Raw genomic sequence first — 17332 nt, forward strand, 5'->3', positions numbered from 1 at the left:
TTATTAAAAATCAAAGGAACAGCACCAAAGAAATGCCCCATCTTAATTCCTCTCCAAAAACAAACAGCACTTTACCACTAGCAACCAGAAAATATACGCAAGCCTCATCTTGAACCTGCTGTTGCACATATTGGGCCCGATTTATCAAGACTATCATTGGTGAATCTTGTTTATTCAGCAAACCTGGAATGGATCTAGTACAGAATTGAAAAGCTTTTTACCAAATAGCATGATAGTCTATCTTCCCCAGCCTTAGAAAACTTTAATGAATCAGGCCCATTATACACTACACATATCATTAGCACAAGTCTTTTTTCATCCCCTTCCTACTGGCGTCTCTTAGTATTCCAATACCAATGCATATTATACCCCTTTATGTACCGTCCTATAACATTGCATATTTCAGTTTCTCTTTAATTGTCATGAAGAGTTTTTTCATATAACTTTTCAGATTTCACAGGCATCACAGAGGATTCACTTCGATAGTAATCAGGGTAGCTCAGCAGAACTTCCAGCCATCTTATGACAGGTACTCTTTAACCACAGTCATTAGATATAATCTTATACATTAAACTAGGTTCACATTGACAGTGAGGGATGTGTGCACCGCTTCCTCACGCTAAGAACCGCTGCCTCTTGGTAGACTCTATATGGTAGCATTTCCCTACGGTAGCCCCATGTCAAATTCGCAGACACTGGCTCTTTAAGAACTAGCGCCATAGTGCAAGTATTCAAGCTGCTGACAAGGTGCAGGGAGCTGCTTGGGATCCCTCAATTCAAAGGCAATTCTGATTCTGCCCTAAGAAGATGAAAAAGACTTGTGCTACAGTTGTCAAAATAGGCCCACACATGTTATGAATTTAGGTTTGTCCCTTAATTATTAGAAAAAACGTAACATTCTGAAGTTATTTGTGAGGGAAAAGAAACTAAAACCTCATCTCTTTCACCAAAACGTTTTCTTGAACACCTCCAGTAGAAACCTCTGCCCCTTGTGCTGGGAGGCCAAAACTTGGTTGTATATAACTTACTTTAGGTAGTGATGAAAGTCCTGCTGAACCAAAGCCTGCTGAGCTTCCAAACAAAGATGATGTGTGTCTATATTCACCAAATGGGTCTGGAGAAAATGAATAAGTTGGTGCAGGTAGTGCATCTAATGACATTGTGCCACACTCTGCTTGCCCATCTGCTTGCCCGGCTGATGAGTCCATTACTACCATTTTATCCAATGAGGCCTACAAAGAAAATAGATTTGTTTAGGTTTTAGGATAGATAAGAGTTATTATTTTATGACATTATAATTTAAAATTGTTTTAAAAAGGCACTATTACGTTATATAACATGTATATATAATACAGTGATTTTTGTGCTATATTTGGAATCTACTGTAGTCATCATTGAACAGAGAGCCAGTTAAAAAAAAACAGAATTCCCAGGAACAGTAAAAAAAAAAAAGTCTGTTTTTGCTGAAATGCTTATCTTCCACCACTAGATGCCACTATTCTTTCAGTGGGTTGAGAAGTCACTAAGCCCACTTATTTTGAGCCCTGGCTGTCATGAACCTGTCTCGTTTGAAGACGTTGGCATTCGACTCACAGTACTCCCCATCTGAGGGATCCTCCTTTAGGCTAAGTTTAAACTAGCACTTCTTTCTAAGTGGTACTGCCATGATAGAACAAGTAGTTGGTTCTTATGGTATTGAAGTTTATGCTTGCAATAGCATTTCCAAGCAATCAAGCGCTACATGTCAAAGGGCAGATTGCTGCTCCAATTGCCTTTATGAATTGGAATCAAACTAATTAAATTGCATTTGCAAGTGTTCGCAAGCAATTTTTAAAGCAGTTTCAGGGATTTCAAGGACTGTAAGTGGGTAAAAAAGCTTACAGAAGCCTTTGAAAATGCCTGTATAAACCACAATGTCACCACCTGTTGTCTTTCCCAGATGCCTAGTGGTCAAGTAACCAATATTTACTCTGCATGGTGTATGATTATTAGTGGTGCACCTCAGAGTTTATTGTTAGGACCTTTACTTTTTATTATTTTTATACATGATATAGTATTCAGAATAAAAAGTACTATCTCTGTGTTCACAGATGACACAAAACTATGTAATGGATTAAAGTCCTTTAGAGGTCTCTAATTTAAAGAAAAGAGGTCTATAATTTACAAGCAGACCTGGATGTATTGTTTGATTGGGCAGCCAAATGACATTTAATGTTAATAAATGTAACTATGCACTTGGGCACTAACAGAATGCATGCATCAAACATTCTAGATGGATCTGCAGAAATCAAAAATGAAGCATGGGGTGTTCTGGTAGATCACAGGCCTAATAGTAATTTCAAAAGCAAGCAAAATACTTGTTTTCACTAAAGAGGTACACACATAGACATATTCCTACTCCATACAAAGAATTAGTCAGACCTCATCTGGAATATGCATTCCAGATTTGGCCATAACTTAAAAAGGATATTGGATACTCCAATGGAACTGGAGAGAGTGCAGAAAACAGCAACATAACTAATAAGAAATAATAAAACCTCAATATATTCTCAACACGCTTCACGTATCATTTGTATTGTTCATTGAACAAAATGCGAGAAAGGGGTACCCTTGTGTCTACATAGTCCATTAAAATAATTCTGTTAGTTCATGTTAAAATGGACAAGAGGGTATACCTACTATTAGAGAGGAAATCTGAACAGATCAGTAAATTCTTACAGAACAGCAGATGCAAGGGAAAAATATGAATGGGTATATCTGAACCATGTTTGGTTTGTTTATATTAAGGTAAAAAAAAGTTATTTTTGGCTAAAAATGAAGAAAACATGATTTATAGGGGAAGTACAGTTTCATCATTTGATAAAAGTGGAAAAAGTTCATAAACAATGATTTACTTGCAAATTGAGATTATTTGCTAAATCAAAGTACTTTCTGTCCACTAAGTATCATTTAATAATTATTGATCTAAGTTTGCAAAGGTAACTGCAGATTATTTTCTGAAGAGTATTATGGTTTGCCCTCCCTTCGTAATCTTGACCTGCATTATTATACAAGCCCAAAAAGGAAAAAGAAAATAGCTTTTTTAAATAGACAAAAAATGACGCACCCTGAATACTTACAGACATTGGGGAAAAATCATTCTCCGCATCATCTAACAACTCATTATCCTTAAATGACAAGTAAAAAAACAAATAGCAAAATTTTTTAATTTCATTGTCATAATCAGTTTAAAGGCAATTTTTTAAATAGAGTATTATTACTAACATTTAAATGCAGATTTGTGGTTGGTGCTCACAGTTCGTTTGCATATAGTTAAAACCATATTCTCTTCTAAATCAAAAATTAAATTCAATTTGAAATACAGACTGGAAAGCAGTCCACCCACTCATTGCTTTTCTTTTTCATGCATGTATACCTGAAGCACATCAGGCTACCAATTGCCTAAATACAACCTATTGTCAAATTTTGTGTTACAAAAACATTATATACTTTAAAGTGGAACTAAAGCTCCACGTCGAAAACTCAGGATCAGACAGGTGATCTGGAAAGCATGGCGGTGTAAATATTATGATTTGGGGTTTCTTTGCTGCCCCGGGGCTTTTGTAGTTTGCATTTATTAAGACAGTAGTATGCATTCTACAATTTATTTTGTAGAGTTATCCCAGAAACTATTAGGAATTTCTTAAACTGTGGTTTATTGACCTCTCTTTTTTGACAGTACCTGCGCAGTTCCAGCGCAAACACCACTTGGCAGAGTCAGCAGAATGACAAGAATTATCTTTTTATCTGTCTGTAAAAGTGATTTTCTGAACACAAATCTAAGGGGCATTTTGATGAAATGTTTTAAACACAGTTCCCTAATACCTAACTTATTTTGAGGATTCCCCTGGGGTAATAGGGTTGAAAGGGGGTACTGTACCTGGTCACCTTAGGGGATACAAGGGCAAATATGGAAGCAGGTTGTATGAAATATATTGGTGCTTGAGTCACTAGTTTCAGAAACAAAGTCAGCAAGAATAAAGTTGATGGTCTACTAAAATATCTTCCCATTCCCATTCCTGACGGGCTGTGTGACTAAGTTGAACTCAAGCTTCTCATCCAGATACTATCCACAGACTATGGTCCACATGGTTAGATCAGAACTAATCAGAACTTTACCTAATCCTCAGAAATGTCCCAGCTTTTCTGGACCTTTTGTGTCCCAGCTTTTCTGCCCAGTTTCTGCACCTAGGTGACCTTCCATTGCATTTGCAGGCCATGTTTTAGTTTCCAGTGGTACTTCCAGGGAATCTTTTGCAAGATGCACTTTTTATATAGGCTACAGATACATGACATAGTCATGTTAATATTTTTTCTGCATAGATAATAAAAATACACTTTATGGAAACTTCTGAATGACATTATGTCATGTTACATGTGACTATTGGACATTGATTGGTGCTGGTACAGCTAGTTATTCATAATACATAATGCAAATTGCAGTGTAGAAAAAAACTTACCTCTTCCACTTCAGCACTGTCAGGTGTCATTGTAGTATCCTGAGAAAAATGTAATCATTAACATAAAACATTATTGAATAAATATGAGACTATGCACACACTGTATAATCATATAAAACAGTACACAACACAGTGCCAAGCATAGAAATCCAGGTTAACAAGATTTCAGTTTTCTGTGGTTATACCATAGGATATTGTATGGGACTGCCATTTTCTATCTGCTAGCTGAGATGTAACTTTGTAAAATGCATATAAAGTTGTTGAAGTATTTCCTGCCCCTGATAATGGTCTTAGAAACCCCACCAGGATATAAGGAAATGCAAGGAGTACAGGGGCAGAGATGAGAACATGTGCTCATCCCGGGTAGGTGCCTGAATCCCTTCCTTATTACCCTCTGTATTAATGGGGTATATGTGATATCTGTTATCAGAGATTAATACCCTCTGTATTAATGGGGTATATGTGATATCTGTTATCAGAGATTATATAGCGAAGGCCCAGAATCCTCTCTGTTATCTACAGGTTAGTGTCATAGCCTGGTTTGTGAGGGTCATTACATGACCCCCCCATAACAGGGCTACAATATTTTCAGGTTTTAAGGATTACTTCACTTTACATATCATCTCTATTCTTTGCATTGTCCAGGGATGTCTAAGCATTACAAATGCAACCTATTTCAACCTCTCCCTGCATATGCAATTTCCATTTATACATCGGCCAACCAAAGGAAAACCATCGGCAGATTCTATTACATTTAAAAACATATAGGAAAAGGTGTAAAGGTGTTGCTGTCATACCACATTACAAAAAAAACAAAACAGTTAACAAGCACCATTCTCCAGTAACCTCCTGGACTAAGCCCTGAGGCTCTATTTTGAAGGATAAGGGAAATGTATACATATAAACCAAAGGATATCTTGAGGTTGTTCTCTGAGCAACTACCTTGTTCTGGATAGAAATGAATAACAGACCAGATGTTTGGGTTTTGAGACTATTTGGGACAGTGACCTGAATGGTTGCCCCCTCTACTGCTAACTTACCCTGATCTGCCTCTGTTTCATATTGGCAAGAGTAAAGAAACATGGTTAGGAAGATGAATGATTTGATGAATGATGAATTATTCTCAGGTGTAACTTCTGAAGAAGTGAAATGCATTTGTGAAACATGTCAAGTTTTAACACTGAATTTAAATTGACTTACTTTATTGTATTACTTTTAATGGTGTGCATGGGCTTAGATATCCATTTTATATGATTAATTTAAAAAAGCTTAAGTGTGTTTTGTTATGGATTGATGTATATTGTGATGCCTAAAAAGTCCTGTTTCCGTTGCTTGTTTTCTGTTATATTTGGTCTAAGTGAGATGTTGCATCAGTTTTGGGCTGTTTGAGCAATAAGTAAATGTTAACAAGCACTGTTATTTCTTATTTTTTTCTGTTTTACTTCCATTGTTTTCAAGCTGTTAGCTTTAATTCTTAACATCTTTAATTGCTAAATGATGTAAGTAACTTTATTCAAACCAATGCACCAATGAAAAACACCATGTTAAAACCAGTTGAATTCTGTACTATTGCAACTGGTTTTAGCATGGTAGTATTATTAGTATTTTTTTATTTTTTAAGAGTTGGTTGAACTTTTATCATTGTAGCTGTCTGGTCCTCTCTGCCACAACTTTTATCTTATTTTGTTTAACTATTGCGCACTCATAGAAATCAGCTATTCAAACCTTACCTTTTCATCTGTGTAACCCATGTATGGCAATATATCCACATCTTCCGTAGATATGATTTCAGAAATGTTTATTTCAACATTTTGATTTTCCTCAGCACTCTGAAAGTCAATACCATATTGCATTGTTAAAAATTATGTCTGAAATTATATGCAACAGTGAAACAGTGATCGCAATAAGCAAGTACACAGTAAAAACAATTTGTTTTCTGATTTAGCTAATATTCTTTCACTCTCCATTTTTCTCCCTCTCCCAGTCTGATTCTTTTTATTATTCCTATTGAATTCAGCAACATAAATTTATGTATTTTGTAATGGAGCTTCCTGTAACAGACCTGTCACTGTTGCTCTCTTGATTACCCACAATTAAAGATTTCTATTCTGCAAATAGAGGTGAATATATATTAATGTATTTAACTAAGTTGTATTGCTCTATACAAGCTGCCAACATGTGTATTGTTGGAAATATAAAAAGGTTTTTCTGACCCATACCATGAATGTTTATGCTCTAAAGTGCTTGCTTAGAAGCCTAACAGGAACAAATAAAAGTACAAACTAACTGCAAGACTTAAGGGCTTGTCACTGAAGACAAACACAAATGCAAACACAGAAAACAGACCCAAATACATTTATTATATATGTGGGAAAACTTACCCGTTTTTCTACAGCAACAAAGCTTGTGAACTGGGTCACAATTGAATGTTCTTTGCTGAGCTTAATGATAAAAGATTTCATTTTCTGTTTCTCCATCTACATATGATCAAGGAAAATACAGTACACATCAGTGTCATGAAAATGAAATGATATTTATCTGGTCCTCTATTTGTCATAAAACCCAGGAAAATTGTAATGTGTAATATACTAAATATCAACCATACAATCTGGAAACACATGCAGCACTCCCTTTTCTTTTCTTTTCTTTATAGGTACAATCATGAGCATTTTACCAACACAATTAATTTTCTGGCTTATTAGTTTATGTAAAACTAGTTGCTATTTAATTTCAATAGGCAAATTATGATTTAAGTTTATCAAAAATATCCTGATACTAGCAAACAATACCTACATGTTTTTCTCTGCACCTTAAAATGTATGAGGAGCCAACAATTTGGTTCTTTAATTGCTATTGTGTAGGGAAAGTAGTTTAATAAGGAAAACCATTTTTATTTCTGTGTTGCTTTTATAGAGTTCCCTTCATTTTCTGTCTGGTACCTTGTTGTTAACTGGACAGGTGTAGAGATCACTGTACCTGAGCCTCAGCTAGCAATAAATCCTGAATGGCGTTCCAACCCTTATCTATTCTGTCCAAACTTAGGGGAAAAAGATTTTGGCTGGACAAATACCTATGAAAGGTCACAACTAATTAATAATTCATGTGGGGTGGATTTACCCATTTGTTTAAATTTGGAGGCTTGTTTTATTCAATCACCTTTCTGGGCAGAACAGTGAGAAGTAAGGTGTGTATACTGCTGCATATATATTGTTCTCAGTAATAACCCAATCTACAATCATTCTTAGATTTTACATATTAGTAAATATATATTAAAGGTGTTCATATTCAAAACACAACCCTTTTTTACCTCTTAAAAGTCTGTGTGGAACAATGACCCTGTGTTGAAGAACAGTAGCAAATACATATTATATGGACAATTCTCTATTTCATTTACATATGAAAGCATTGTAATTACCCAATTTCACCCTATATTAGCCTTTCGCAGTCCCTTTACAGCAGCTCAGGCTGGGAGAGAAAGAAGCAACACAAGGAGCCAAACAATTGTGCTGCAACATTTATGTTCTAATAAGGAGCAATCCGAAAGTAGGTTTCTTGTCCTGCCATACACACTGTGCTGAGTGAGGGGCCAAATTGTTCTCATTTATGTATTTTATTCATGTTTTAGTGACCTAAAATGACTCTGTATTATATTGAACACATTTCCATCTATAGCCTGAATCATTGAATATCATTACCTCGTTTTCATGTTCTTTCTCATGCAGAATTCCATCTTCATAATCTCGAATGAAAGCCCGAGCCGTGAGCTTGTGAAGTATCTAAATACAAAGAGTTAATACCAATACAGTAGCTGTAAACTAAATTAGAAATTACATTTAAACAATTAAATTACACACAAAAAGTGTTTGCTTTTATTCTCTAACCAGAGGAACAATAAATCAGCTTTGAAATGCACACTTTAACACATGCATAATCTTTGGGAATGTCAGGTTCTACATTTGCTCCTAATATGTTAGAATGACCTACTCTCTGCCACTGAAGTGTCATGTCAGTAAATGGGGATTAGGCTAAAGAGTACAGTTATAATGTCATAACTGTCAGCAGATGGAATACATGTCACCTGGATCAGGCAATATCTGTGCTATCTATCTATCTTTCTATTTATCTACCTATCTATCTCTCTATATATATATTGCTTCTGTTAGCCAAAGAAAAGTGTAGGTAATAATGAAACGTATCACATCATCAGGTCACCACACCTGGTACATACAGGACCACCAAATTACAGGTGAACTGTTGTTCAGTAAAACAGCAGACTACAAGAGTAAGTGATTGTATAGGTACTTAGAAGAGATGATATTTTTAAGTCAACTAATTAGCCAACTTAGTGACTTCCTGAGCTAAATCTTTGATAGGGCAGAACACTAAACCTGTAAGCTTAGTTCAGCTGAACATAAAGTATTTCTAATGGAGAGTATCAGACAAGGTATTGTTGCAAGCCCTAAATGTGCAAAGCCTGTTCTAAGCAATCCATTACATAACCTAATTCTTGTGTATATACCATAAGTGTATGTGCTGATATGATACAAAATTATTAGTGCCAAATCATTATGTTAAAGTACTGTTCAAAATAAAATTGCAAATAAAATAAATAACACTTCTTAGTATAATGCTTAAAAATTTCAGGTTTCAAGATTAGGTCTAACATACTGTTCCAGTGGTCTTCTGAAGATCGGTAGTTGAAACCATGTTCTCAAATTCTTTATCGTTGAATAACGCTTTAAGAGTTGCCTAAAGTTGAACATAATGTCATTTTAATTGTCAACCTTGTATATACCAGATTTAAATAAAGACAGAAAATTACCCTAATCAGCAATATACTGTTCAGCAAAATAACAAAGAAAAAAAATGTTTATAATGTACATATTTTTTATTACATACATATTTTATACACTGCCTTACATTAAAGTAGATTCACCATAAAAATTTGCTGAAAATGCTATTTAACCGTGTGCTATGCTCATTTACTGGATTCAATACTTATTTGAATGTTGCTAAGGGCCAATAAAATAGAAAAAGGGAAAAGAATGGGTTTGGGCCGAACTTAACTTTATAAATAATAGTCAAGATGTGCATATGCCTTCAGCAGCGTTCCTCTATGGGTCAGCAAACCGCTTTCATGAGGACTGTTCATTAAGGGTAACCACTATTTATACCTCTTTTTCATTATATGTTCAGACTGAGTATTTACTAGGTTACTTTTAATATAGCATAAAAAAAGCTTACCTGAGTGCAATGAGGGACAAATCCATAAACAAAGAGACAGTCATTGTTGTATAAAGATGGAATATTGGCAGGGGCTTGCATTGGTTTAGCGGGATTACTACCAAACAGCCTCCACTTGACTGAAACAGCGGTACACGCAGCTGATCCCAGCCTTTCATTCTGTTTCTCCATCTGTGAGGACATAATAAGATAGGAACACATTGCTCAATTAACAAAACTTTATAACAGGAATTAGAACGTTTGTTTTCAAGCATTAGATTATCATTTCAATTTTCCCCAGACAACCCCTGGACAACTAAAAATAACAGCTCCATTTGGGAAAAAAAGATGTCGAGGTGTGTAATCAGTGTTACAATAAAGTACATCTAGAGCCCAAACTTTCTATTTACAGTTTGGATAGAAAGGGGAATGTTTAAAGCTTTTTCAGTTACTTTTTGTCATCTGCATCTCATATGAGATGCAGAAATGTAACTTAACTTCTAATCCTGCAGCAAAAAATGAGGGGAAATCTTCCCAAAGTAAAGGGAATTTTTTTCTAGAAAGTTGTAATCTGCAGGCATCAATACTGGAAGACTTCTTGTCTTGATATTAATTTTAAATGTTGTATTCCCTCACTTTCTGTGGCAGTGGTGATCAGGATAGTAAATCTCATTTGAAAATAAAATTTTCATAGGAGTCTTTGTCATTTTTTTTAGAAATAAAAAAGTTTAGACTTAAATTACACTTCAACATCCTTTAAAAAAATAATAAAACATGTCCAATGTTATCAAGGACTGTAAAATCATCCAGAGGTAAGGAACACTCTATCTATGTACTATATAAACTAAATTTGAGCTTTTCTCATTTAAATCACCTGGCTTTTCCAGCTGCTCTTAGATTTGTCTGCAAAATATTCAAATGCTCCAGCACCATCCTTTGCCAAACACCTCAGCATATGTTTGTTAGCATTAGCCCTGAAATAAAACACAGCAAACAAGGTTACTGTAAACATCTTATGGGCCAACAAGGGGTTAACTATCATTATTGCATATGAATCACACAACTCGGATATTAGGAACTCTAACAAGTTATACGTTAGACTTATTAGAATCAATACAAAACATGAAAGGGATAACCAATAAATAAAGAAATCACAAAGATGTAACCCTAGTTTCACAGTTTTCACTTTAAAGCAAGATCTAGAACAGGCACGGTCCAATCTGCTTATTTCTCTGGCCTGTTTGGTGGAACGCGGCTCGGGCCGGGGCCAGCCCGAGCAGGGTCAGGAGAAGGACCCCACTGGTCTGCCGCACCGGTCAGAGCAATGGAACACGTCCCCCATTAGAACCCATTGTGGCCCCTGAGTCAAATAGTTTGCCCATCCCTGATCTAAAACCTTTTTAACATGAGGGAACCCTTGAAATAATTTTTTAGGTCTTCAGGGTTCCCCAGCTATAATTACTATATTCACAGCTCACAGTATATTAGTGTGGTGATCAGTAGGAAAAATGCAATATATTGGGGTTGTTGGCTAATGGGAGGATTGCAACACTCATAGATCGCCAAAAAGATTATTGGTGTCAGTCAAACCAACCTAGTAGGCACAAATTGCTAATTTCTTAAGGAACCCCTGGAAATTTCTTGAGGAACCCCAGGGTTCCACAGAACCCTGGTTGAAAACACTGATCCAGAATGTAATACCCAGTTACAACATTAAAATCATTCAGCAGTGCAAATGCTCCTTTTATATTAAACACAAATAAGTTTAGTGTTTAGCCATTGTGAATTTAGAAGATAAAAGTTTCATTTAAGCTCTTCTTAGAAGCTCATTCCCCACCTAATATGCCCTAAAGAAACCATTGTTGACCCAAAAAGGCAACATTCTGGCAGCACTTGTTGGAAAAGAAAGGTTGTCAGAGAAAGGGTATTATAGGGTACTTTGTGGTACTTGCTATACAACTGTATCATTTTGATTAATATTAATTTAGAACAACACAGGTCTACTTAATGTCTAATTTATTTGAGTTTACTACACTGGCGCATGTTCTTATGTATATTAGATCCCTGAAAGTTGTTTCCTATGAGAGGCAGAATTTATGCCGGCACAAACAACACTCAGTGTTCTCCTCAGCCCCTTTTAGCTGGGCGCACCACCCAGCAATTTTCAGTGACCATCCGTTATTGGCTGGTTACTGAAGAGTTGGGTCACAATACAGGGGCTGCCACCTATCTACAATATCTTTCCACTCGGTTAAAAAAAATTCTGGATTCATCACTGATGCTTATTAGAAACAGCCTTGTTGGTGCTAAGGTGTAAAAATGACAGCCGGCATCAGAAAAATCTTTAGATAGTTGGGTAGTTTCACAACCTTCAACCACCTTTAGAGGTCCTTGAGTCAATATAATATAAAATCAGTCAGTGGTTATTACTCACCCCACTCCAAGAGTAAACAATTTAATATGGTTTGTATTTTTCTTTATGATCTGAAAGACAAGGTTATCATTTTGGAGGTGCCCATCAGAGATGAGGATAATTTTCTGATATCCAGATGAGGGTCTCAGAAGACAGATGGACTGTAGAGGCTTCCAAAACTCTGTACTTCCCATATTGGGTTTGGCCATCTAGGAAAGGATCAACAAATAATAAAACTGTACTTCAGCCTGGTTGTATTTTTAGTTTAGTCTTTCACTCTTTTTAACCTAACCTTACCATAATCTATTTCAACTTTTACACATCTTAAAGCAGAACTCCAGCAAGATAAAAAAATGCAATTTCATACACCTTTATAATTATTAATACATCCCCAAAGCTTCACTCTAGCACCACAAAACATTTTTTTAAAACATTTTACTAAAAGGCATCTTCCACAGTTAGGGCACTATGATTTTTATTATATCATTTTTTAAAACATGAGAAAAAGAAGAAGCATATGTACAAATATCCATAATCCTACAATAAAATGAAAGCATAGGCAGGTAATTACTGAGAATAGGATTCAAAAAGTAGTGTTCTTCTGAAGTATTACCATATTCTGCTCTATATAGAACAAACATAGCAAATTTTAAAAGGATTTTTCTTACTTTAATCATTTTTTTCATTTCTGACCTGTCATCGGTCTGCTTTGGATATAGATAAAATTCTTTATACGCTAGGAGAAAGAAAGAACAAAGACATGAAAAATGTTTGCAAACATCAGCATGCAACCCTCTACAGAGGCATCTATAATATAGAGAAGAACTGTTAATATGACAGGTGTGTCCCACTGACCAAAGCTGCAGAAGAGCAATGCCAGGGGATGCCAGTGATTATGCTTGTGGAGGAGAAGCATTAGGAAAAATGTCTGCTTCCATTGCGTGATGCAGCCCAACTGATAAGACTGCAAGTTCTCCTAATCACCTAAAGAAGCCCATAGGGGTGCAACGCGTCGGCGTGGGGCCCGCCATGTGACCCTTTGTTCCCACAAAGGTTTGTCAACCCTAATAACTACATAGAACTATGTGAATAGATTGAATATCCCATACTTTTCTCTATGTCGTTTTACTTGAATGTACTAATTTTAATCTTATCTTGTTTATTCTAATAAAGTTACCACTGTTTTTATACATAACTACAAGTTGGTGCCCTAAAAAAAGCCTGCTTTTTCTTTCCCTTCCCCTATTTTACAAAGTATACACCTACCAATCAAAAAACAGTCTGAAAGGCTTTCCTAGAGTGACCTTTACTTCATTCAATTTAACTTTACTTACTTGACCCAAAAGTGATAATGTTGATAGGACTTGAATACAGAGTATCAAGAGCAAGCAGTGCAACCCGCTTAGCACTCTCAAAACAGGATTCCATAGAATTGGAACAATCAAGACAGATGGTAATTCTTGAATCCTCATACCAATTTTCAAACTGAGGCTGAAATATCAGCATGCATGCCTGACAAAAACAGAAATTAATTCCAAGTCAGTAAAAAGATTTAGCTGTTTGGAATAGAAGCAGACAGAAGCACAATTATAAAGTAGCTTGCTCCAAGCCTTAGAACCCCTAAAATTTCAAGTCATCAATATTTTACTGTGTAGTACTAGGGTTATCCGAAACTTCAGTAGTGAGATTTTTTTTCAGTCTGTTTCCAACTTTATTTTCCTAACATGAAATGCCTGCACAAATGTTCTAATAGCAAAATAACCAAGTAATAAAATTTATGCAGGGGGAAAAAAGACCAAGCTATCATAAGAAAAAAAAAAAATACCAGGGATGAGCGAGCAAAATTATTAAATTCGGTCTCACGGCGAACTGGGCCGTTCTCGCTTACCAAACATGTAGGTGAGAACAGCCTTTGTAAATTCGTCCAGGGAGACCGATTTTTTGGGACCTGCAGGACCAATCGGGGGAGCGGAGCTATCAGAGGCATTCTCGCTCAACCCCAGTAGAGACATTACAATATGATGTGTAATGTAATGTGTATGTCAGGAACATACTCTAAAATACATAACCAGTAAATCAGTCACCTTAATCCAATAAATCAAGATGGATACATATAGTCCAAGAACATGACAGTAGGTTTGAAGGTTTTTGGGGAAGTCTTGGGATTAACAATAAATTTATCAGCTCAGAAAACTCAAGGTAGTCTCAAAGTAGTCTTTAGCTCATTGACATTGTTCATGTAAGTCAGCAGGGAAAGATGAAAGTGTGCAAATATTGGGCAGCCTGGATGGTGCACTGATTTTCTACAATTGGAAGGCAGATGAGATATAAGCAGCTTTTATCTGGTTAACATGTTCTTGGCTAGCTATGCTAAAATGGAATGGCTTAGTACACAAGACTATTTTTCTTTAGATTTTTTTTTGGAACTACACAAACATAATTTTCACACTTTTAGTATGTGTGCTATGTTTCCATTCAAGGTTTATTAGTATGGTAATACTGCTTTCTAAGTGCTTATTTGATAAACAAGGGATCAGAGTTACTACTATTGCAGAACAATGATAAGATATTCTAGCTAAAATATGGCGTGTTTTTCACCCTGGAAATAACAATCAGAACTCCTGCAGATCTAAATTTTGTGCAGGAGATAGTGCCATCCTTTACCTCACTGTCTTGGTCTGGGTGGGTCTCAACCCACATTCTCGGGATATAGGCATCTTCAAGTGCTATGGATATAGCAAAGCCTTCATCAGTCAGGGAACTGCCTTCTTCCACCTGGACCACAGCTTTGCATTCTGTTTGCTACAAATAATAAAAAAGAAATCAACAATTCGTACATCTCTAATGATTTATAAGTAAACTTATATGGCATATGGTCATTTACTTCTTCATTTCTTCATTAGTTTTTGGTCCATTATAGGTGGGGTTTTAAAGAGTGCCAACAGATGTATATACAGTAATACTTTATAATGAATCCTTTATAAGTGTAAAAAAGTGTACTAAATGTGTTTTTTTAAAAGTAAAGGAGTTACAGATCTATAACTTACTTTTTTTTTGATGCTGTGTGAAGAACACCATATATTCTCAATTTTTCGAGGCATCTCAACTGACATGTCAAGAAAAAAATTGCTGAATGAAAGAAGAAAATTAAGGTGGAGAGATAAAATTAGGAAACAGTCTTTGCGGTTGAATCCCTAAAAGATTTAGGCTATGTCCTACCACATGCACTTTTTGAGGTTACAATGGAAAACAATAATTTTGGGTGCATTTACCCTGGGTCAGTACTATACAACAGGGCGCTGGGCGGGTTGTGTCTCTGGCTCAGACCTGCGATGGGAGAGTGGGCAGGTTCTGGCATCATGACGGCACTCTCGGGGAAGTTTCTTCCATTTTGAGTGACACACGGCTCCCTGCGCGTGCGCGGTCCAGAGTCTGTAAATTTAGTGGTCTGTGACATCCAAAAGGTTGGGGACCACTGCTATACAAACTATATATCTGAGATACTATCCTATCTGAGAAACCTGTAGTTAGTGAAAACTGCTTGGTGTGACACCCATCCCTTCTTACTAATGTCATCACTGTGGGTCTTTTAGTCCATTCAGAAAATGGCCATGCTAGATGTGAACTAACCACGGTTAGTTAATTGGGATTAGATTTGGTTTAAAACACTTTCCTGTTTAAAATTCATCTTTTACAGACCCTTTTTCCTATTTTCCTTTTTATTATCTCATAAACCTGCTATTAACACATTTCTGATACTAGGGTGACAACACTAACTCAAATGCATTATGTCTGTGGAGAAACAGATGCATTATTACCCTTAGACAGAACTACAGAACACTTCCCGCTCTCCACATCTTTATAAGATAGTGAAGGTATTCTGTGGTCCGCTACCAGAACTGGGGATACTAACCTTTAACAATGCTAAGGGAGTAAAAATTACAGAAAAGGATAATTTCACTAGATTTCTGGTGGGATAAACAGGTATTTTGCATGTATCAGGCAGATTTAACAGAACACTTCCAACACTAAATATATGTTTAACTGGTGGCCCAAACAGGCTAGTGGTTCCCATTTCTTCTCTCATAACAATATTGGGCAAAAGGTGATGGGTTATATTTCCTAACAGTTTTTTAAAGCTTTAGAAGCAGCAGCACTCATTTTACAATAAGAAGTGAAACCTTTAGTGTGACAGAGACAGCCAGACATAAAAACTGGGCACACATTTGTAAAAATTACTGGAAAGCTTTAATTAAGTATGATAACAGCTATGTACTCCACTGAGATATTTAAGCTAGTCCCACCCTTAGTTTTTAGGTGGGGGTGGACAAACACTGAATTTCTTTTAATTTACAATAGTTATCACATATGTCAACATCCACATAATAAAGGTAATGTACAAAATATGTAAATTCAAATTTTTTTTGCAAATCTGTGGCTCTCATAAATTCTTGGTTTGGATAGTGATGTTTTGCAAGTCTGAATTTCAGGTTCACTACAGACTTATGTAGCTGTTGCTGTATGCTGTGATGCATATACAAATGTCTGTCCTTGTCCCATGTTAACTCTGTTTGGTACGTATGTATGTTACTTTAATTTTTTTCTTCAACAAAAGATATTAAAGACATTAAAACAGACTGTGTGTAAAACCATAGAAGTAAGGTGTATCTACAGGAAGTTCCTTTCCTATGATGACAACGCTCATTAGCTGCAGTCTTTTTAACCTTTTCTGTGCACTGCCAAGTTGGACTACAAGCACTCATGCTAACTTACAGTTCGCTGGCTTGTTAAACTCTGAGGTTTTGCCACTGCTAGAGAACACACAAATCCACAATAGTTCCTACAAGCAGTCTTAAGAATTGAATGCTGTAAGTTATATTTTACAAAACTGAATATTCTTTCATGCAAGTTTAGTTTCACTTTAAACACTTTCTAATTCTTACACTTACCCTTGTGCTGCCTTGTCACCCTCAATTCCCACTTTTGCTACCGTATCCTATGAAAAAAAAGGATTTAGAAAATTGTAATATAAATTATAGCTAGTAAAACAATGTGTGAACTCTGGTGGCAGGTAGTCTGATTTAAAAATCTAAGGGCAATGTTCATGAAGAGATCATGAACTTTCATTACTGACATTATATGGTGCTCAGGAAAAAGTACTACCTGTAATGTTTCAGAGCCATTGGATTTCTGGCTA

At 35.9% G+C, this 17332-nt stretch overlaps 1 protein-coding gene across 6 annotated transcripts in view; it reads right to left on the bottom strand.

The window, feature by feature from the left end:
* The window catches only part of PARP4 (poly(ADP-ribose) polymerase family member 4), a 71671-nt gene that overhangs the window by 33294 nt on the left and 21045 nt on the right, over positions 1–17332 (bottom strand). For all 6 annotated transcript variants that reach the window (XM_072405249.1, XM_072405223.1, XM_072405241.1 and 3 more), the window contains exons 19-33: positions 17085–17131; positions 15183–15264; positions 14800–14937; positions 13470–13647; positions 12804–12871; positions 12157–12344; positions 10597–10696; positions 9744–9914; positions 9168–9248; positions 8195–8275; positions 6881–6976; positions 6230–6328; positions 4500–4538; positions 3120–3167; positions 1029–1232 (exon numbers count right to left, since the gene is read on the bottom strand). In XM_072405249.1, the coding sequence (XP_072261350.1) occupies positions 1029–1232; positions 3120–3167; positions 4500–4538; positions 6230–6328; positions 6881–6976; positions 8195–8275; positions 9168–9248; positions 9744–9914; positions 10597–10696; positions 12157–12344; positions 12804–12871; positions 13470–13647; positions 14800–14937; positions 15183–15264; positions 17085–17131 (1620 nt within the window). The remainder of the gene's footprint in view (positions 1–1028; positions 1233–3119; positions 3168–4499; positions 4539–6229; positions 6329–6880; positions 6977–8194; positions 8276–9167; positions 9249–9743; positions 9915–10596; positions 10697–12156; positions 12345–12803; positions 12872–13469; positions 13648–14799; positions 14938–15182; positions 15265–17084; positions 17132–17332) is intronic.

Source organism: Pyxicephalus adspersus, chromosome 1, assembly GCF_032062135.1.
Source record: "Pyxicephalus adspersus chromosome 1, UCB_Pads_2.0, whole genome shotgun sequence".
Taxonomy (NCBI): domain Eukaryota; kingdom Metazoa; phylum Chordata; class Amphibia; order Anura; family Pyxicephalidae; genus Pyxicephalus; species Pyxicephalus adspersus.